Source organism: Apodemus sylvaticus, chromosome 21 (assembly GCF_947179515.1).
Source record: "Apodemus sylvaticus chromosome 21, mApoSyl1.1, whole genome shotgun sequence".
NCBI classification, from domain to species: domain Eukaryota; kingdom Metazoa; phylum Chordata; class Mammalia; order Rodentia; family Muridae; genus Apodemus; species Apodemus sylvaticus.
This window is the reverse complement of record NC_067492.1, coordinates 24,444,319-24,466,808: the sequence shown is the minus strand read 5'-3', so window position 1 is coordinate 24,466,808 and position 22,490 is coordinate 24,444,319. Positions and strand designations below refer to the sequence as shown.

Sequence of the window (22,490 nt, the reverse complement as noted above, 5' to 3'; positions counted from 1 at the left end):
CCATGTGTGATCTTTTGTGACTGAGTTACCTCACTCAGGGTGATATTTTCTAGTTCCATCCATTTGCCTACAAATTTCATGAAATCATTGTTTTTCATAGCTGAGTAGTACTCCATTGTGTAAATGTACCACATTTTCTGTATCCATTCCTCTGTTGAAGGATATCTGGGTTGTTTCCAGCTTCTGGCTATTATAAATAAGACAGCTATGAACATAATGGAGCATGTGTCCTTATTACATGTAGGAGAATCTTCTGGGTATATGCCCAGGAGTGGTATAGCTGGGTCTTCAGGTAGTACAATGTCCAGTTCTCTGGGGAACCATCAAACTGATATCCAGAAACTACTCTGATGAGACCCGTGAATTGATCTATAGGTATAATTAGGAGTCCTATAATGCCAAATACATATGAATGCTGTGTAAAAGTTCTTATCCTATATTATTAGCAGATAATATGGGGAAATATCTGTTATGTTATAGAGTTACTTCTATCTATAGCAAGAACTAGGAAAATGGAAAAAAGAGAAGCCTTTAGGCAAGTGAAAATGAGTGCGCCCCTTGGCAAACTTGCTTTGGGACCCACTGCAAAAGGAACACTTGTGTGTTACCCTGGGACGTCAAGTCTCTTCACCTGATGCAATGAAAGGCTTTCCCACCAGGTTTTCCCACTGGGTCCCACATCAGGACCCCTTATAGTGATGTCCACAACTCGCCTAAGGCTAACACGGTGTAGATTTGTCTCGTGCTCTGACGGGGTGTGACTTTGCCAACTGAAGGTAGTTTAGGTTTGGAATTCCGGGAACTCTTCAGAGAGTATAAAAATGCCAGAGCTCCAAGAGAGGTGGTGGCAGCTGCTGCTCCCCTGCTGCTGTTGCTGGGTTGCTGGATTGCTGGGCTGCTGGGTTACTGGGTTGCTGGGTTACTGGGTTGCTGGGGTGATGGGTTGCAGGATTGCTGGGTTGCTAGATTGCTGGGTTGCTGGGCTGCTGGGTTGCTGGGCTGCTGAGTTGCTGGGTTGCTGGATTGCTGGATTGCTGGATTGCTGGGTTGCTGGATTGCTGGGCTGCTGGGTTGCTGAGTTGCTGGGTTACTGGGTTGCTGATTGGACATATCCTACTAACAAAGACTGAACTTGCCCCAAGGAACTCCCCTAATCAGTGGGAAGTAGTCTAAGGTCAATTCCCCTTTTCCTTCTGTTCTTCTTTATTGACTACATGGTGTTAAGAGGGTTGGAAGGGATGGGGGTATAGAAGAGTGGTAGGTAAAAGAACCCAATAAAGTAGCCAAGAAATAGTTATACCTAGTGTGATGTTAATTTTGTTTAAATAGATGTCAGGCTATATTGTTTAGCGAATAGCAGCAAGAAAAAGTCTACATGGTTAGAATAGACACAGGGCAGGAACACTGAACCCAGTAATGTAAAACATAAACTATAATTGACTGATCATTAATAATACAAGTAATAGGGCATGCCTTCTTCTATACCACCCATAGATGGCTGCTTCAAAAGGTTTCCTGAAGTCCCTTGAGCCATGTACAGCAACCAGTGTATACTCCATGATTTTTAGTATAATCATAAAATTCACCACCTCAATTCCCTTTCCGCTGAAGCACAACCCCTAACATCAGCCATTCACACACACCACTGTGCTCTTGTTTTAATGCACATAGGAATTTTTAATTTATCATAGAATTAGGATTGTTAAAAATCCCATGGAGATGGTACACATGTGAAGGGTGTCAGGGGAATATGTGAAGCCACTGAACAGGATCCCCTGAAAGGCTGAGCTGTGGGTGACAAGGACATAGCTTACAGAACCAGCCCTGACATCATCTCTCCACCTACAGACCAGGACCCAGCCAACCCCATCAGGAACACACGTGGGCCAGGTGAGAGGATGCCTTGTCCATATGGAGGGCACAGGCTTCTACACCTTCCTGGGAAATCCCTTTGCCAGGCCATCTGCAGGACCGCTGTGCTGTGCACCTCCTGAAACCGCTGCATGATGGAGTGGTGTGGGGGATGGGCCTCCTCACCCAGCCTTGTAAGCTCTCCTATTTCCAGGAGGCTTTGGATCCTAGATAGGGTAGGTGCTTTGAGCTCCAAGCCGGGCTGCAGTGATCCCTCCATCTCAGTCCCACAGCCAGTCTCCTCTCTGAAGAGGAAGTGAGAATTTCATGTACATTTCGTAGAGTGTTCTCTGAGCTGCCCAGGCTAGAATAACTTTGGCCAACTCCTGACTCAAAGCTTGAGAAATGCAGAGTCCCCATTCCAGATGCTCGAGAGAGGAGCCAAGATACATTTGTACCTTAATTCAGGCTATGCTTAAGAGTTTTCTGCCACCAGGGCAGTGGTGTGTAGGCAAGGTTCTGGTTGTTTCTGTGAACCTGTAAGAGCCTGGTAGTATCCCCAGTGGGTACCAAAGTCACTGTCACAACCAAAGATACCAGGTGTTATTGCTTAGGATCAAGTGATCTGCTTCCAGCTGGAGACTCTGTTGAAGAAAAGATTGTCTCTGAGAATCTGGACACAAAATGAAGAGAGTTCATTTGGAATTCTATTGGAAACAATTGTCTTCTCATCAACTGCATTACAGACCCAAATGGGTATACATACACATGTGACCAGTAGTTTCCACAAATAGTTCTCAATTTCCAAGCTATGGGAAGAGTGGGTTCAAAAGCTCCTAACAACCTTGAGGCCTGCCTGGAAGCCTGGTCTCCTTCCCTGTAGACTTGACCTTTGTGAGAAAGAACTTTAGAAAAAAAAATCATATTTGTAAGCAGAGCATCAGGGCATATGAGGTCTCAGAATGGCTAAGTGTAAATATGGATCTAGGTCTAGTTCACAGTCCCTGAAATAACTACCATTGCCACCAAGTGTCTTCAGATGCTGATAGAATGAATGGACTGGATGTGACCCTGTTGAACCAGGCCCTACCTTTCATCTCCATGTCTGAAGGTTGCCTGTATCTCAGCATCTACCCACTTACCATGCTCCAGATCGCCTATGAGTGTAGAGCATGGTCAGCTGTGGAAATGGGAAGACACTTTTCCTGCAGAAAGATAAGAAAAGACATTAGCATGCCTTGCTGTAGTGTAGACCTTCATGAGATGATTCTCACTATCAGGTAAAATAAGGCTTTCTTACCAAGGATAGAGAGCTAGCTCATGGGGACTCAGAGCCCTGAACTCTCAGAAGTCAGACAGTATGTCTCAGGAATGTTCTAGAATAACTCACACTTAAAAGACTGAATCAGGAGCCTCCCAACATTGAGATTCAAAGTCACCAAATACCCAGGTGCCATCATGGAGAGTAGGGTGGCTCTGATGCCCATTCTGGTCTCCAGTTCCTCTGAGATTTTTTAGTGACTTCAATCACCAATTCCTGTCTTAGCTCATGTCCTCAGAGCCTCTGGCTCTCAGTCCATTTTTATGGAGATAACAAGGTACTCTGAAAACTGTACTCTGGAAATCACCCAAGGGTCATGGTGTATGCCTCCTTCTCACAAAATCTGAATGTTTTTTCTAACCAGCAAGGTTGTCCCCAAGGCATCCCCATGTGTTCAGAACTGTGTGAATAATTGGGATGGTTCCTGTATCCGCCTTAGGGGAGTGGAAACAATTCCATACACACCAATCATAAGATTTGAGAGAGAGCACCTGATCTCAGCTGAGGTATTGGCAAACCACTCATCTCCCTGCCTAGAAAAATGAGCCAGTCCCTGTCTAGTTTCTTTACAGATAGTAGCCAAGTTGTCTGCATGTGAGCAGACAGATTCAAAGGCACTGGTAAATCACTTGTAGGTCAGGGCGAAAGAGAAAAGACTAGTCATCAACAAAGTCAGGCCCCGTGGTCATGGGTGTGGAAGGGGAATGGCAATCGCATATTGGATCAGAAGGCCCACGTGGCCTTCAACTTCTCAGGCACGAATACCTCCTCCTCAGCCCAGTTCCTCAATCTGGTGGTATTGGATGTAAAGTGATGTTCTGGGCATGTGTGGCCAGACATGGGACCATTCAGTGTGGAATCTAAGGATGAGCCAGGAATGCGTGTAAGGCATCCAGAGGATATCAAAGATGTTCCTGGACGTGTCATTGATGTTTGATCTTGCGTGTCCCAGGCCTTTAAGATCATAGCTGGTATTGTAGATAAAGTCTTCTCTCCCAGACACTCACAAAAGCTGGCATCCTCTCCTGTGTTTCGTGTCAGTCACTATCATCATTGGTGTTCACAGTGAGGTCTAGAGGCAAGAGAGATGGCTATGCAGTGAAGAGAGTATACCACTTTTCTGGAAGTCAGTTCTCAGCACTCGCATCAGGCAGCTCACAACTGTTTGTGGTTCCAACTCTGAGAGGATCCAACAACCCTGAAGGGCACCTGTGCTAGCCTAAACATACACACCCATAGACAAACACAAACACATGTGTCTTTTTTTTTTTCAAACACATGTGTCTTAGTTAAGGTTTTATTGCTGTGAAGAGATACCATGACCAAAGCAACTCTTATAAAGGTGAACATTTAATTGGGGCTGGCTTACCATTTCAGAGGTTCAGTCCATTATCAACACCCCTGAAGGGCACCTATGCTAGCCTAAACATACACACCCATAGACAAACACAAACACATATGTCTTAGTTAGTGTTGTATTGCTGTGAAGAGACACCATGGCCAAAGCAACTCTTATAAAGGTGAACATTTAATTGGGGCTGGCTTACCATTTCAGAGGTTCAGTCCATTATCATCACGGCAGGAAGCATGGCATCATGCAGGCACCTCCATGGTGCTGGAGGAGCTGAGAGTTCTACATCCAGATAGGAAGACAGCCAGGAGGAGACTGGAAGTCTACACTAGGCCAAGCTTAAGCCTAGGAGATCTCAAATCCCACCTCCAACAAAGCCACACCTACTCTACAAGGCCACACCTCCTAGTAGTGTCATTCCCTGTGAACCAATCACTCGAAAACATGAGTTTATGGGGGCCAAACCATGCACACACACACACACACACACACATGATTAAAAATAAAATAAGTCCAAAAAATGAGGTCTATCTCTACCTCTGGTGTCTTGGAAGCCCTGATAGGATGGTGAGGCTTTGGGAGCCCAGGTTCACTCACTACCCCCCAATTGAAACTCTTTCCTTGCCACCTATAACATGGGCACCACCCACAGCCAGAAGTAAAGAGAGAAAGAGACCCTGAGGGCTATTCTATAGAACATATCAGAAAGGATGCTGAGGATCCTAGGGACAATAAATAATAAAGAAATCACCACCAGATGTCCTACCAACACAACTCCATAAACATGGACTGAACAATGCTTCTTTCTGTATGTGAGGTCACCCCATAAACTTGGCCTTTTTTCCCCCTTATCTTTTCCCATCCTAGGCCCTACCCCAAGGCTTTCCCACCCTGTCTAACCAGCCTCTCTTTGATCCCACTAGGTTAGCTGTTGTCTCTTGAATTTGGTAGCCTATTAATTCTGGAGAACATGGGGATACTGAAGACCACAGATCATCCAAGCCCAGTTCCAGCAGATGATGGGGACTTCATTGTTGGGTCCCAGCACTCCCCAGTAGCACGTCTTCAGCATGAGTACATCTGGAATGGAATCCTGATGTCTGGGGCAAAGCTCAGAGCTGTGGGTCCCAAGTGAGATCTATGGTGTCCTACCAAAATCTTTCTTGGGTCCCTGATGTGAGGCACTTTATGGTCTTCATCTCGGTGAACCCCTATAACACAATTCTAGTGGCCTGTGTTGGTTAGGGATGTAAACCTGAATGTAAGCAGGGTCAGCCTGAAGTGTCCAAATGCTTGGACACTGCTCGTGCCCCTCTTGATCTGTAGAAAACATAAGTGCCACACTTGCGTGATCACTGCACATTGACAAGGAAGTTATCTTGGAGACAGAATTGCATGGTTAGAATCCAGGAGCAAAGTTGTAGCCGTGGCTCCATGGGAACCTCAGGGAGCAGAAAGATGGCGTTCTGCCTTTCATAGTTCCTACAGCCTCCAGACCCTTAGCATCCCCTACTCTCCACTACCATTCTCTTGAGTGATTTTATTCTCGCTTACCCTTAAACTTCTTCCTCTCCCCAGAGAGATGAGGTAAGTGCCACTCACTAACCTTGTCTTGTATTTCTTCTCATTGTGTAAGAATAACGTCCGTGCTCACTTTGCCTCTATGTTCTCTTCTGTCCCTCAGCATACAGACTCTGAGACTTTTGCCAATTATTTCCCTGGACTCTGCTCCCTGGCAGCCTCCTCACTGTTTTCCAATGATGTTAGTCTTGTCTGGCAGAATTCAAAAAGAATCATTTGAGACTGGCTCTGTCTTCACCTGATGCTTTTGAGGTTTAAGGAGTAGCTTGCTCCTTGCTTCCATGTGTGTTCACACCACACCTGTGGTCTCCTCTCACCAACTGACACACATCTGAGTGAAGGGGGGCAGGGATTATTAATGACTTTGTGTAGGCAAAGTGTGCTGGTCCCATTTCTTTGAGGTGAACTGAGAGTAGACCTGCTGGGTTATATAACAAGCATGTGTATCGTTATCCAACTTAAAAAAAAAAAAAAACCTGCCCAACTGCCTTCCAAGATGACTCTCTCCATCCCCTGCCAACTGCTCCATGTCCTGTCTCAGCCTCCCTAGTGCTAAGATTACAAGTGTGTACCGCCATGCCTCATGATCTTATGGTTTTAGATCTGATTATGATGGGTGGCCATGTGGTGTTACCATACCACACTTCTGCAGACACACACATACACACACACACACACACACACACACACGCCACATACTACAAACACACCACATACTACAAACACACATGCACACCACATACTACAAACACAGATACACATGCACACCATCTACACCATAGAAATGCCCTGAGAGTCTGCTTTATTCCACATGTTTACTCTGGTCTTGGCCCTTGGTGACACAGGGCCTCTGAAGGATAGCACAGTATGTGGCAGGATATAGCGATCTTCCCACAGCTTTGGGCACATGGTATCTTTGGATTAGGAAGGACTAGACTGTTTAGTTAATATAAAGAAATTAGTTATATATATATATGTGTGTGTGTGTGTGTGTGTGTGTGTGTGTGTGTACTATTCAGCCATTAGAAACAATGAATTCATGAAATTCTTAGACAAATGGATGGAGCTGGAGAACATCATCTTAAATGAGGTAACCCAGTCTCAAAAGAACATTCATGGTATGCACTCATTGATAAGCAATTAGCCTAGAACCTTGAAATATCCAAGACACAATCCATTATCAGATGGTGTCCAAGAAGAATGAAGGAGTGGCCCCTGGTTCTGGAAAGGCTCAGTGCAGCAGTGTAGGGGAATACCAGAACAGGGAAGTGGGAAGGGGTGGGTGGGGAACAGGGGGAGGGAAGAGGGCTTATGGGACTTTTGGGGCGCGGGGATCCAGGAAAGCGGATATCATTTGAAATGTAAATAAAGAATATATCAAATAAAAAAAGTACACAAAATACTGCAATACTTAATATGTAAAATAAACTTATAAATTAATAATAAAAAAAAAGAAATTAGTTCCATAGCCCTGACCTCGGAGGGCTGAGACCTCTCAGTCCCCACAGCCCAGGTGCTCGTTAGGTCAGGAACTGAAGAGCAGAGAGTGATTTGGCCAGGCAGGGATGGAACCTTGGTTTGGACCAAAGCATGTTAAAGAAGAGACGGTAACTTGGCAACAGACCTTGCTGATTGGTAAAGTCAAGGAGAAGCAGTGATCACTGTGGGCTAACGACTTGGGTGAAGGTAGATTTAAAAACCCTTGTGAAGTCATTGAAAAGGGACCCAGACAGCAGTGGGCTCTGTGCAAAGCTAGGATGCGGAGGCCATGGTTGGTTTTCCCTGTCAGCGGATATTACCGGTTGTTTGGGATTGAGTGCCTCATTGATTCTCTATCAGTGGGTATTACAGACTGTTTGGGATTGATCCCCAAATTGATTTTTCAAGGAATTCAGGCTCTTGGGCACAGCCTGAATTATTTATATCCTCACCACCTTCTGAAACTAAGAAGTGAAATCTTAAAAGATTTGTCAAGTAAGAAGATAAGTGGCCTTGAACTAGATGTCAACGACAGGGTGAGGGGTCTCGGAAGGCGCTAATGTCCAATGCATTTCAAATGAAGAAGAGCTCTGACTAAGCAGGAATGTGCCGTGCAGAACCTCAGAGCATGAACTGTTGAGATTTGGGAACCTTTAGTGAAGACCTAGTCGGTTATAGGTCCTGAAAGCAAAGAGATGTTTTCCCTGCCTGGCACGGCCATATCCATGGCTGGAAATGGTGCAAGTCATGGCCCCAGCATGGCTGCTTGGCACAGTCCCATCAAAGCCGAGTGCTGCGCTAGCTGTGCTTCTGTCTCTCTCTCTTTTGACGTTTTGGTTGTGTTCTTGGGGACTTTGTGCCTTATTTTTCATCTTATGTCTGTTCCTGAGAATGTTATGTTTGAGTCTCTTTAGGAAAATCCTAAAATTAACCTTATCTGGTCACTATTTGGAAGTCTTCCTTATGCCCTGAGGATGATTAAGCCCAGGTGAGACCATTCCTTCTTGGGGTCTCTGCTCCTGAACAAACTCAACACAGCACAATTAGTGCGGGGCAAACAGAGACAGCTGACAAACTCTGACTGGCCAGGAGAAAAGGAGACAGATTCAAGGTCTCTTTTTTTTATTACAGGCTTAGAGTTCTCTGAAAATGCGATTTAAAGGTAGGGGGTAGTACGGGGTCCAGCCATGAAGGAATAAAACTCAGTAAATAAGACAGGTTGGCTAAAATAAACCTTTCCTACTTTATAGCATAGATGATAAAAGATATAGTAAAGGGAGTGAGGTGTAAGTATTTGCTCTTCAGTTAAAAAAAAAAAAACACAGTTCAAATATTTTCTGTTTGCCTGGAGCGCTTTCAAACAGCAAACACGCCAGCCTAAAAGTAGGCTGTCATATATCAAATGTGTTTGCTTTGGACTAGACATTTTTTAATACTCTTTAAATTAGAGTTGCAGAGCTAACAGTAAGAAAGAATGTTGCTCTCTTTATATTTTCTAATTGTGGCTGAACTTATAACTCTGGGCATGTAAAAAAAAATCAAACACATAATCTGTACCACTTGGATAATACTTAATCTGCTCCGCTAAACTTGTATGCAGAAGTGGCCTGGCTACTAGAAAATCAGGGCTGTGAGATAACCCTGACCATTGGTCACTGGTATTTGCCAAGTGGAAGGGCTCACTCTGGGTAAACATGCACGCCTTTGTTCAAATTCCCTTCACCCTAACCAAAAGTCACTCCATTTCTTCATCTGTGGACATTCTAACCGTTCACACCCTAGGGTCCAGCCTCTCCTTCCACCTTCATGCCTGGCACGCCTCCAGTCCCAGCTTCCTGCCCCTGCCTCATCTTCACCCTCAGCACCTCCATCGGACTGTGACTGCAAGTTCCATGATTGTAGTGACTCCCGCGGGAGGGTGCGGGCTGCTTGCATCACGGAGAAAGCTTCCAAGACAGGATTGCTCCGCTCCACACTCCACAGGAGCTTCCTTTCCCGACCTCATCTGATCTTGATGATTAGGTGGAGGGAAAGTTCTAGAGGAACATATAAGGAGAGGAAGGAGACACGGGAGCAGATGATCTTAGCTTTGCCGTAGAGAAGCAAAGAACAGTTTGGGGAGTGTGGTATAGTTTTGTTTGTTTGTGGTGCTAGAGATTGACCTGAGGCCTCGCCCGTGTGACACAAGCATGGTACCACTGAGCTATATCCCCAGATCTGAACAGGATACTTCTTAGGCAAGGGTGGGTTTGCAGCTGGTGGGAAAGTACAATAGAAGTTGGAGGTGCAGAATGCATGGTCCAGGGAAGATAGGAGGGACTTGGGGCTGGTGTCCATGAATGGATTGCAGATGTAGGTTAGGATGAAGCAAACAGGAATGATAGTGTAAGAACTTCTAGCTTGGCGGCAATGGCACATGCCTTTAATCCCAGCACTTGGGAGGCAGAGGCAGACAGATTTCTGAGTTCAAGGCCAGCCTGGTCTACAGAATGAGTTCCAGGGCAGCCAGGGCTACACAGAGAAACCCTGTCTCGAAAAACCAAAAGAATAAAATAAAATAAATTTTAAAAAAGAACATCTATAAGAATTCTGTGAGAAACAAGACACTTGTTTCCTGACACTCTGATCATTTGCCCTTGAGTAAGGGTACCTCTAAATTATCTCCTCAAACATGGAAGACCCTGCCTATACAGCATTCAAGATGTGAAAGGAATATGAACATGGGTTTGAGGCAAGCCTGGGCCAATTGTGAGACCTGTATTGAAAATATATGTGGGACACTGGAGAGAAATCACAGTGGCTAAGGGTACTGGCTACTTTTCCAAAGGGCCGGCGCTTGATTGCCAGCACCTGTATGGTAACTCACAACCCTCTTTTACTCCAGTGGCAGGAGAACCGATATCTTTTTTTTTTCTGGACACTCAGGACACTGTACACACCTGGGACACAAACATACAGCAGGCAGAACATACACATAAAATAAAAGTAAATATTTTTCTTTTTAAAAATGCATACACACAGCTGGGTGCACAGTGGTGCACACCTGTAATCCCGGCACTCTGGGAGGCAGAGGCAGGCAGATTTCTGAGTTTGAGGCCAGCCTGGTCTACAGAGAGAGTTCCAGGACAGTCAGCGCTATACAGAGAAACCCTGTCTTGAAAAAACCAAATCCAAAAAGAAACCAAAAAAAAAAAATGTATACACACGCATACACATTCTCCTTAGGACAATTGGAAGGGTGTCTTATAGATGTCTCAGAAACCCTGAAGGATGTCCCCTCTATAATACTCAAAAGACTACTCTCTGTTTTAAAGGCTGGGCTGGGAATCCTTCTACAAGTTCATTGAACTTCACCTCAAGATCCCAACATCCTAGTGTCCCACTGAGCAGCTTCTGTGGTTGTGATCCAAGCAGGCTTATGGGGTAATGGGGGTGTTAAATTTTCAGGACTCTCCAGAAGACTCTGCTGGTCCTGCTCTGAGGACAGGCAGAGCACAGTATACTCAATTCCAGACCGGGCCTCCAGCCAATCAGGCAGACCAAGTTAATTTTCACAAGAGGTACTATAAAAGGAAAGTCCTCTCCAGCTTTCCACAGTTGGTTATGACAAACATGGGGACAACGGTACGAGCTGGGTCCAGTGTCCTCGCCTGGGTGGCCTGTCTGCTCCTGGCCTTTCCTACAACAGTCACTGGTAAGACTCCCTGAACCTGTGAAGTGGGGCTTCTGGCTCGGTAGGAAACCTGAGGAAGGAGTGGACTGGAGTGAGGCAGTAAGATGAACAGCCTCCTCTGGGAAGGTGCCCAGTATAGCAGAGTGCAGGCACGGTGTATCCCGACTGAGTAGGATGCTTATTATCTGTATGATCTATTTATTTATTTTCTAGGGACTGAATTCAGGGCCTTAACATATAAAGCAAGCTCCACCCCTGAGCTATATCCTCAGCCTTACCTTTATGTTTTAATGTTTTCATCAGTCATGGTAAAACGAACAAGAATGTCATAAGGGAAGCCCTACTTACAGATCCCTGAAAAATTGGGAGTACAAATCAACCCCACGAGGCCACCAGATGACAGAACAAGTAGTGGGAAACCAAGTGAGGCCTTCTTCTTTTTCTTCTTCTTCTTCTTCTTCTTCTTCTTCTTCTTCTTCTTCTTCTTCTTCTTCTTCTTCTTCTTCTTCTGCTGCTGCTGCTGCTGCTGCTGCTGCTTCTGCTTCTGCTTCTCCTTCTCCTTCTCCCTCTCCCCCTCCCCTTTCCCTTACCCCTCCTCTTCCTCCCCCTACCCCCCTCCCTCTTCTTCCTCCTCCTCCTCCTCCCCTTCCTTCTCTTCTTTTTGCTATCACCAGTAGACAAGAATAAGCAATGCCGGCTAAGCAGATTGGTTGACTCCCACACCTTACTTAACATGCGCGTAACCGAGGTTCGTGCTGGCACAAGGTAAGGAAGATGGAGCCAGGGACAGTTATGAAGAAAAGAGCCATGCGTGCTAGCCACACACTTGTAATCCCAGCACTGAGGAGGTGGAGGCAGGAGGGTCGGGGGTTAAAGGCCAGTCTCTATCTAGCACTTTCAAGGCCAGGCTGAACCTGACTCAAAAACAAACAATTAATAATCATGAAGGTAGCCACTTGCTGGAGAGCCCAGCCATGATGCTGGGTGGAGGGTATTCAGAATAGAACCCCACCAACTAGACCCTGAAGAAGCAAGTCTTCCTTCATTTTAAAAGTCCGTTCTTTTTATCCATCCCCTCGTGAAAGCTGTGGACTCACGCAATGACCCCTCTCCTCCCTGTTTCAGGACACAAAGTCACTCAGCCTGAAGTGGACACCCCCCTGGGTCGTGTCCGAGGCCGGCAGGTGAGTGTGAAGGATACAGACCGTGTGGTAAATGTCTTCCTGGGCATTCCCTTCGCTCAGGCCCCAGTGGGACCTCTTCGGTTCTCAGCTCCACTCCCGCCACAGCCCTGGGAAGGTGTGAGGGACGGTAGCATCAATCCTCCGATGTGAGTACCCCCACCCCCCCCCCGCGCGCGCAGGAGGTGGGCAAGTGGGCCGGGTGTCGGCAATCGCTGGACACCAGGGCGTGTGGAGCTGACGGCAGGCCCTGGGATTTCCCCTTGGCTGTACACAGGTGCCTTCAGAATGTAGAGAAAATGAGCGGCAGCAGATTCACTCTCAACGAAAAGCTTCAAATCTTCCCCATTTCTGAGGACTGCCTGATCCTCAACATCTACAGCCCCACTGAGACCACAGCAGGGACCAAAAAACCGGTATATAGTCCAGAGGACCCCATCCGACTCGGCCTTGCCAAATGACCGTCTACACCCCTGTCTCCTAAACACTCCAGAGGTCCTTAGAATAGCCTGGGCTACATACGAGATGGGTAGCTGGAGTCCAAGACGCTGGGCCCACTGACTCACAGCCATTTCTATAGGTCATGGTATGGATCCATGGGGGCTCTATGGTAGTTGGCTCCGCCACCTCTCAAGATGGATCCGCCCTGGCTGCCTATGGGGATGTGGTAGTTGTCACTGTCCAGTACCGCCTTGGGATCTTTGGCTTCCTCAGGTGAGACGGACATCCTGGAAAAGGACATTGCAGCCCCGAGGAAGGCCTTCTCATGAGAATCTGAGAGAAGAGGGGTTGGGGGACATGGCTCAGACAGTAAGGTTTGCTTGTCATACAAACATGAGGACCTGAATTGGGGTCCCCAACATTCATGTAAAAGCTGGGTGTGCTTGAACATGTCTGTACATCTTGGCACTAAGCAGACCCAGTTCCAAAAACCAAGAGTCGAAACACTTAAGCAAGATGTCTAGTGTTGATTCCTGACCTCCAAACTCGACAGAATTTCACACAGCACACAGCATACACACACACACACACACACACACACACACACACACACACACACACGCAAGAGGAAGGAAGGGGGAAGAGATAGATGGAGGGAGAGGGAAGAGGGAGGGACAAAAGAAGAGAGAGTGGAAGGAAGAAGGAAGGAAGAGAGAGGAAAGAGGGAGAGAGGGAGGGAGGGAGAGGGGGAGAGAGGGGGGAAGGAGGGAGGGAAGGGGGAGGAAGAGAGGGAAGGAGGGAGAGAGAGAGGGAAGAAGAGAGAGGGAGGGAAGGAAGGAGGGAAAGAGGGAGGGAGAGAGGGAGGGAGGGAGGGAGGAAGAGAGAGGGAGGGAAGAAAGGAGGGAGGGAAGAAGGGAGGGAGGGAAGAAGGGAGGGAGGGAAGAAGGGAGGGAGGGAAGAAAGGAAGGAGGGAAGAAGGGAGGGAGGGAAGAAAGGAAGGAGGAAGGGAGGGAAGAAGGGAGGGGGGGAGAGAGAGAGGGAGGGAGGGAAGAAGGGAGGAAGGGAAGAAGGGAGAGAAGAAGGGAGGGAGGGAGAGAGAGGGGGAGGGAAGGAAGGAGGGAAGAAGAGAGGGAGAGAGAGGGAGGGAAGGAATGAGGGAAGGAGGGAGAGAGAGAGAGGGGAGAAGACAGAGGGAGAGAGGAAGGGAGGGAGGGAGGGAGGGAGGGAGAGAGAGAGAGAGTATTTCTGCTCTCCATGATAGAATGGGGCCCCACCAAAGCCAAATCTGAATACTGAGCTGAGCAAAGGGTGCTGTCTCTTGGCTGAGGAATCGAGAGACAAACAGCACCAAACTCTTAACCATCTAAGAGCCAGCTCTGATTGGCTGTCCTGCTACATCTGCCCACATCACATACTGGGTAAACAGGTGCCACTGGGGACTCACAGCCAAGCTAAAACTGGGAAGCAAAGACTTGCCCAGTGCCCTGATGACTGATTCAAAGCAAATATGCAGAATGTAAAGGGGAAAAATTGTCCTGGAAGCCGTCTTAAGCTAATAGGCGCCTCTCCTGCCCCCAGCACCGGGGAGAAGCACATGCCGGGCAACAGAGCCTTCCTGGACGTGGTGGCTGCTCTACGCTGGGTCCAGGGGAACATAGCCTCCTTTGGGGGTGATCCCAACTGTGTCACTATCTTCGGTAACTCCGCTGGGGGCATTATCGTCTCATCCCTGGTGAGTTTGCACAGAGATCTAGCAGCCACGGTTAGATCTCAGAGGGCTTCTAGAGCCCCAGACCACCGAGCTCCTCTGCCTCCTAACATCTGTCCTCTCTGCTGTCCCCAGCTCCTGTCTCCAATGTCTGCTGGGCTCTTCCACAGAGCCATATCCCAGAGTGGGGTTGTCACCACCAAGATGATGAAGGAGCTGAACGCGTGGCCTGAAGCTCAGGTCTGCCTTTCCTTCACTCTCTCACCCCGAGTGTGCCTCCACACCCCACCATGCTAACCCTTGGGTCAGGTGTGGAGAGGAAGGGGTAACCACGAGGGAGCTGCTGATAGGCTCAGGGACAACTGACTAGTGCAGCCCAGGGGGTAAGCAGTCAGACATGGCTTTCTAGAGAAGACCACCCCTAAGTGGGTTATCTCTGGTCCCTCTCTGGGGGCATTTTAAGGGTCCTTTGGAAGCTGTCTGTTACCTAAGAGATCTGTCTCCTTGTGAGGAGTAGCCAGAAGTCACCAAGCAGTTCCCTAATAGGAACTGTGTGTGCAAAAGCTTCAGGAGTAGTAAGACAGTGATGGATCACAGAAGCAGGAAGCCATCAGGAAAGGGACAGAACAGGAAGTGAAGGTACTAACGGAGTAGAAGGTAGTGCAGGGACCTGACAGACCACGCCTGGGAGGGAGTGCAGGTGGGATACAAAGGATTAGAGGAGGCAGGGAAACAAATCTAAGCCACATGGAGTAAAGGGTGGAATGGAGGGGACAATCCTGAAGGTCAAGGGCCAAGAAGATGGTGAAGGTCAATGATAGGTTATTTCTCCACTGGTGAAATGAGACAATGCAAGCCAGACTCCATTATATTAAAGGCAGATTTATTGGGAAGTTCCTTTTGGGCCCAAGAATTGAGGGCAGGACGGAGGGTGGCAGGGAAAGAGTAGGAGCGGGCTCGCCCACAGAGAAAGAAGAGAAGGAGGAGAGACCAAAATGGCTGGATTTTATAGGGAGGAGCCTTTGGGGGCAAGGGCAGCCCAGCCCCTGGGCTGGAAAGGTTAGGGCTGGGGACAGGAAATACCAGGTAGGGACTGAGGGATGATGGAAGAATCTGGAAGCCATGTCTTTGATATGTAAAATATACACCTCAGTCCCTGTCCCTGGGGTCCAAAACCAGACAGTAAGCTCTAGAGACACCGATGGGATAGGGGTACCTTGGGGCACTTTGGAGTAAATGAAGAGAACCGAAATCTATCATTTAGCAGCTGCTGGTCCCGGGTCCCAGCTGTGATGGAGGTGTGAGCAGGGTATTGTAACTCTGAGTTTGAGGGATAATTCAGAAACCTCAGCGGGACACACTGCTTCAGATCTGCCCAAGAGCAGCAACCTACCCCTCACCTCACCATGGAGGGGAGAGATTTTTCTTACCACAAATTCCAGGCCTCCTCTGTCTCTCTGGAAGCCATCTTGGCTCTCCCTGCTCCAGACTCAGCACCCCTTCCTTCCATCCCCTGTCAGACATGGCCGTGCAAGGTCTTATAAGTGCCTCAAACTATTACTGAACTAGAAAAGGTCATAGAAGGAGACACTGGAAAGGGATCAGCCTTTTGGGTTGGTAGCAGGTCTCTCCAGCTAGCCGTGGACCCAACCAGTGTCACCACAGCTCAGTACAGGGAGCAGGACTCCGGAGGCGAAGGATATGTGTCTGAGTGGCAATGTTCTTCTGACTGTCCCCAGAACTTTGCCAATTCTGTGGATTGTAGCTCCGGATCCCCAGCCGAGCTGGTACAGTGTTTGCTGCAGAAGGAAGGAAAGGACCTTATTACGCACGTATGTCTTCTGATGGGGGGTGATGACATGGTGCAGAACCAGCCTGTTCCGTTCCTATGGAATCAGCAGACTTCTGTCTTGCTCTTTCCTGCAGACAAACGTGAACAATTCCTACACAATCAATGATTCCTTCTTCCCAGAAAGGCCGGAGAAGCTCCTAGCAGACCAGCGATTCCCCACTGTGCCCTACCTCTTGGGAGTCACCAACCATGAGTTTGGCTGGCTCCTACCTAGGGTGAGTGACCTTTGGCACCTGTGCTCTTCGAGACCACGCCCACATGGCCTTCTCTATACCACAGCACAGTAGCCATGGCCTGAGCACTCCGGTCATTCCCATTTTGGCAGGTGAGAAAGCTGAGAATCAAAGCCAACAAGCTTCCTTTTCACCAAGCAAATGTTCCTGTATTGAAGACCCAGCCTAGCCGGGCGGTGGTGGCGCACGCCTGTAATCCCAGCACTCTGGGAGGCAAAGGCAGGTGGATTTCTGAGTTCGAGGCCAACCTGGTGTAGAGTGAGTTCCAGGATAGCCAGGGCTATACAGAGAAACCCTGTACCCTCCCAGCTTTTGCCAAGTTGATCTTCAGGGAAGTGCTAACCCACAGTACATTCTTGATAGTGACTGGTTAATATAACCTGCTCTAAGCAAGTGAGGAGTCTGACTCTGTGCCTGAGAGGCTAAGACTCCCAAGTTTCAGGCAGCTTTAAGCCCCTGGAGTTAGATGTCTTCTACTCTAGTCTGGGTACAGAGAGCCCGGAAGAGTGGCTCTGCTGCGCTGTATTCCTGGGCGCTTTGCTTCATCCGCTATTTTCGCTTCCAACCCATCTTCAGAGAGACTTTTCTCTCCCTCCCACGACTCTAAAGACCAAACACAGGTCCTCCCACAGAGTACCGCCAGCCAGGTACTCTGCCCCCAAGCCTGCCCCTGAGCCTGTCAGTTGTTTTCAGTGGCTGAAGCCTCTCACAGAGGAGGGTCCCATAGTGCTTCTTCACTTTGTGGCTTGAGCAGCTCTAGTGTGGACCCCTGGAGCTCACAGCATTCTGCTCTAGTGGCATGATGCTGTCAAAAAAGAAACAGGAGAGATAGGGGGAGGGAGGGAGGGAGGGAGGGAGGGAGGGAGGGAGGGAGGGAGGGAGAGAGGGAGAGAGAAGAAAAGAAACGAAAAGAAAAGAAAAGAAAAGAAAAGTCTTCTTGTTGCCCTGTTGAAAGTTAGTCCACCATAAAAATCAGCTTCTCTGCGCCAGGACGTGAACATACATGAACTCAGTCCCACAATGACTCTAGGACACAGGTCATTCTCATGTATCATTCACAGATTAGAAAACTGAGGCAAAGAAGTTCAAGTAGCTTTCGTGACTGAACTCAAGGACTCAGACGACAGGTGCTCTTAAAGCTACATCATCTAAGCCAGGCACCGCATGCTCCTGTAATCCACTCAGGCAGCAGAGGTAGGAGGGTCTCGAGCCTGAGACCAGCCTGAGAGACTATAGCATGAGCTAGTATCTCAAAAACAAAAATTCCTGTAACATATAAAGTCAACACTTGACCCAATTGCCTGAGGTCTTTGTTTGTTTCTTGTTTTGAAGCAGGGTCTTGTTTGGTAGTCTGGCTACCTTAAAACTCACTGTGTAATCCAGGCTGACTTCAAACTTAAAGCCAGCCTCCCACCTCAGCCTCTCGAGTGCTGGAATTGCATGAGCCAACATACCAGGCAACTTGTGATGTTTTTACCTAGAGCCCTTGAGGTTCTGAGGTGAACCATGAGGGACCTGAGCTCCATCCCTGGCACACCATAAAAAAACTCAGGCATGGTGCTAGACACCTATAACCCCAATGCTAGGGAGATAGAGGCAGAAGGATTCCTGGAGCCGGAGCTCACTGCTCAGCCAGTGTAGCCAAACTGACCAGCTCCAGGTTCTGTAAGAGACCTGGCTCACAAAATAAGGTGGAAAGAGATTGAGAAAAACAACCAGCATTAACATCTTACTTACACACACACACACACACACACACACACACACACACACACATATATATATATATATATATAAACACACGCATGCGCACAAAACACATACATACATGAGCATACAAACACGTCCACACAAACATACACATGTATGTACACAAACACATATACAAAGAGATACAAAAGAAGAAGAAACATATTGAGTAACTATCATCCTCCATGCTGGCACTTCCATTAACCTCTTTTCTTTCTTTTTTTGATTGGTGGATTTATTATATGCAAATACACTGTAGCTTTCTTTAGATACTCCAGAAGAGGGAGTCAGATCTCATTACAGATGGCTGTGAGCTACCATGCTGGGACTTGAACTCAGGACCTTCGGAAGAGCAGTCAGTGCTCTTAACCACTGAGCCACCTCTCCAGCCCCGCCATTAACCTCTGAGCACTGTATGCAACGCCACTGTCCTAGGCAACCTCCACTCTCACCAATCACAAGTCTACCCACAGCTCTATCACGAGTTTGTGCACACTGGCCTAGGGATGTCCTCTTGCTCAAGCCTGAGGGCGAAGGTCAGTGACTGAGCTATTCTGTCCCCACAGTTCTGGAATACCCTGGATATGTTGGAACATTTGAGCAGGGAGGACATGTTGGAGATTTTAAGGCCCTACTTGGCCCGTATGGTAAGGCAAAAGGAAGGAGGGAGGGATTTCTGGGCACCTAGTACAGCAGTCTCTGATCCACTCCCAACGCTGCTCACTGGCCACTAAATCTCCTGGCCCAAGTCTTAATTCCATCGAAACTAAAGAAACCAGGAGTGGTGACTGTGCACTATCATCCCAGCACTCAGGAAGCTGAGGCAGGAAAAGTACAGATCCCAGCCCTGCTTGTTTGTCCAGTCCCCCCGCCCCCCGCCCCAATCCCTCTGAGCCCACATCAAACGGAGATGATGCGTCCTGCCCACCTGAGATCTCCCAGAGAGATTGCATATGAAGAACTACCCAGATACCACACGGTGTCTTGTGTGTTCTCTTCTTTGGAAACCCCAGAGCCCTGTCTGTCATACAACTTTATCACTGCTCTCTGGAATTGTGTGTTACCCCCCATTCAGTCCTTCTTCCTGATTAATTACCACACTCTCTGTTGCAGACTTCACATAGGCTTCCAAACAACTTACAAGGCAAGCATTGACTTTCTCTGTAATCCAAACACCTGCTTGAAGTGGGGCAGATAAACAGTGGCCACCGGGCTACCCTGAGCTTGTCCTATCTCAACACGATCTATTAATAAAGTACCCAGGGAGGCAGGGAAGTGGATGGCTACCCGCTGGACCATGATCCCCAGGGTGTGAAAGAATCTAGAGAGGAGGGTGTGGGGAATCTGTGGGAGATCTACAAAAGCTGTGTGATCTGACCTCTCACCCCAGGAAGTACCCCCTGAGATCATGCCCACCGTCATAGATGAATACCTAGACAATGGCTCAGACATATCAGCTACAAGGTATGCCTACCAGGAATTGCTGGGTGATATCTCGTTGGTCATTCCCACCTTGAACTTCTCAAAATACCTTCAAGGTAAGCCAGCCCATGCCACCTACCCTGCCTTCCCTGTAGCATCACAAGTGACTTAGCTACCAGTGGGTATAGAGTCCCCCTTGATGCTGTACGTCCCATACCCTACAACAACCACCTTCAAGTCCATCACAGAAGCAGGTGGTACCTCAGGCAGGACATCATGCAGATGAAACAGAAGTTGAGAGAGTTAAAGTGACTTATCAAAGGTCAGTCAGCAAGCCCATTACTAACTCTGTCTCTAAGATTTAGTCAGCCCACAGGCAATTCAGCGCTTCCCCTGAACCTGACACTGTCCTATAATGGGCCCAAATTCTTAACCTTGTGACTTCAGGCAAGATGCAGAGGTCCTCACAATCGTCACTTGTAAAGTGGGAACATCTGGAATGTTAATCAAAAGCGGCGGTGTGACCGCTGTTAACACTGTGACCCTTTAATACAGCTCCTTGTGGTGTGGTGACCCTCCTGCCCCCAACCATAAAATTATTCAGTTGCTGCTTCATAACCGTAATTTTGCTACGATTATGAATCATAATATAAATATCTGATGTGCATGATATCTGATATGTGACCCGAAAGGGGTCTTGGCCCACAAGTTGGGAACTGCTGTTCTAAAGCTCATCCTAAGTCTCAAAACAAATGATACGCCATGCCAGTCACCAGGTGTGGTGACTTTCATCCCAGCACTCAGAAACTGGAGATGGTAGGATCAGGAGTTCAAGGTCATCTTTGGCTATATAGTAGGTTCGAGGACTGCCTAGGCTATATGAAATGTTGTCTTTAAAAAGCAACAACATCCACCAAGCACTGTCAGGAAGGCTTGCCGTCCATCTCCAGTTTGCACCATTCTTCTGATGAAGATGTATGTCATTCCAAGCTTGTGCTGCCAGGCGCCCTGATTGAGCTGTGGGCACCTAACACGAATCCTGCCTTCTCTGCAGATGCTGGGTGCCCTGTTTTCTTGTACGAGTTCCAGCATACACCCAGTTCTTTTGCGAAGTTCAAGCCAGCCTGGGTGAAGGCTGACCATGCGTCTGAGAATGCCTTTGTTTTCGGAGGTCCTTTCCTCACTGACCAGAGTTCCCTCCTGGGTAAGGACAGACAGACATCCCGTTCCTAAGCTACCATTCTCCAAGATGGTCTTTAGGGAAAAGAGGTCTCCAGCCAGCACCAGGGACCTTTGGGCATAGTCTAAGGCTCTCCTGACTCTGAACCCGATTTGTCCCTCCCACCAGCCTTCCCAGAGGCCACCGAGGAAGAGAAGCAGCTGAGCCTGACCATGATGGCCCAGTGGAGCCAGTTTGCACACACAGGGTGAGTAGGTTACCCATGCCAGGCTTTGGGTCTATCTGCATCTACCCAGGGCATGGAATCAACCTTTGGTTCTCAATCATTCTTCCCACCCAGGAACCCCAATGGCAAGGGGCTGCCTTCTTGGCCCCAATTAAACCACTTAGAACAATATTTAGAGATTGATCTAGAACCACGGACTGGGGTGAAGCTAAAGAAGGGTCGACTACAGTTCTGGACAGAGACACTTCCCAGAAAAATTCAAGAATGGCACCGAGAGCAGAGGAGCAGGAAAGTTCCTGAGGAGCTCTGAGGCCAGATCTACCTGGACCTTCCTGACTGGGGCCAACCCAAGAATAGTGGAGTCCCACCATACAACTGGACCTTCTTTCTGTTTCTGCCCAGAGACGTTAGCCTGGACCAGGCTGCTATGAGCCCATGTTTCTTAAAGCATCAGCCACTGCCAGACCAGTATGGTGGACTACTGACTGTTACCACTCTGGTTTCTACTTACAGATCCTTGCACAAACCCCTGCTTCTTCCTAAAGTGCCTTGAACCCTTGCTGTATGGTGAGGTCCAGCACATTAACCAAGCTCTTCAGAGGATCCATTCTCCTGAGAAACCTCCTCTGCCTTCTCTAAGCTGTGTGCACCCATTAGAACCCAGTCCACCATGAGCTCCCACTGTCTGTGTCTGAGTCTTTGTCCCTCCCAGGGAAGGTCTCTGAAAATGAAGGTAGACAACTATGGCAAGATTAGGCAGGACCTAGAGGCTAGGAGTGACAGATGGAATCTATGACTGGTGGATCTGTGGATTCTAGATTTGAACCCAGACCCTTCAGGCACCAATCTAATGCTCCATCCCCCATGGCTGTCCACCCTGGCCAGGAAGGTGATCTCCAAAGGCAGAGTTCTGGTGAGGTGGAAATAGGATATAGGGGGCTCTAGATTAGAACGAACCTTATCTCTACCCAGGACCTTCTCTCGGCTGACTGGTCTGTGATTTCACACAAAGCAGAACAGAATTCGCTAAGCTCACCCTCAAGAGATAACAGTCTTTGTCTACAGGGCCTGGCTTCCAGTCTTATAGACAAAGGCCAAGAGTTCCTCCCTCACCCCAGTAGCAGAAAGCAACCACAGCAAGGCCCTGCATGGCCCTCATGGGACCCACCAGGACACTGTGGCAAAGGTCAGGACCAAGTGTTTGGGGACTGGTTCAGCAGTCAGCACAGCCCCTACAGCACC

At 48.2% G+C, this 22,490-nt stretch overlaps 1 protein-coding gene across 3 annotated transcripts; it reads left to right on the top strand.

Moving 5' to 3' along the window:
* The first annotated feature begins 11,186 nt into the window (after positions 1–11,186).
* Positions 11,187–21,558, top strand: Ces3 (carboxylesterase 3). Of its 3 annotated transcripts, XM_052166726.1 has the most exons (13): positions 11,187–11,277; positions 12,382–12,586; positions 12,715–12,853; positions 13,018–13,151; positions 14,457–14,610; positions 14,722–14,826; positions 16,326–16,418; positions 16,513–16,653; positions 18,987–19,067; positions 19,811–19,958; positions 20,897–21,046; positions 21,191–21,269; positions 21,363–21,558. In XM_052166726.1, exons 1-13 carry the CDS (start codon positions 11,187–11,189, stop codon positions 21,556–21,558), a joined length of 1,716 nt encoding a protein of 571 aa, XP_052022686.1. The 3 variants fall into 3 exon arrangements, with proteins under 3 accessions (XP_052022686.1, XP_052022687.1, XP_052022688.1); XM_052166727.1 differs by lacking the exon at positions 16,513–16,653; XM_052166728.1 differs by lacking the exon at positions 20,897–21,046.
* The last annotated feature ends 932 nt before the right edge of the window (positions 21,559–22,490 follow it).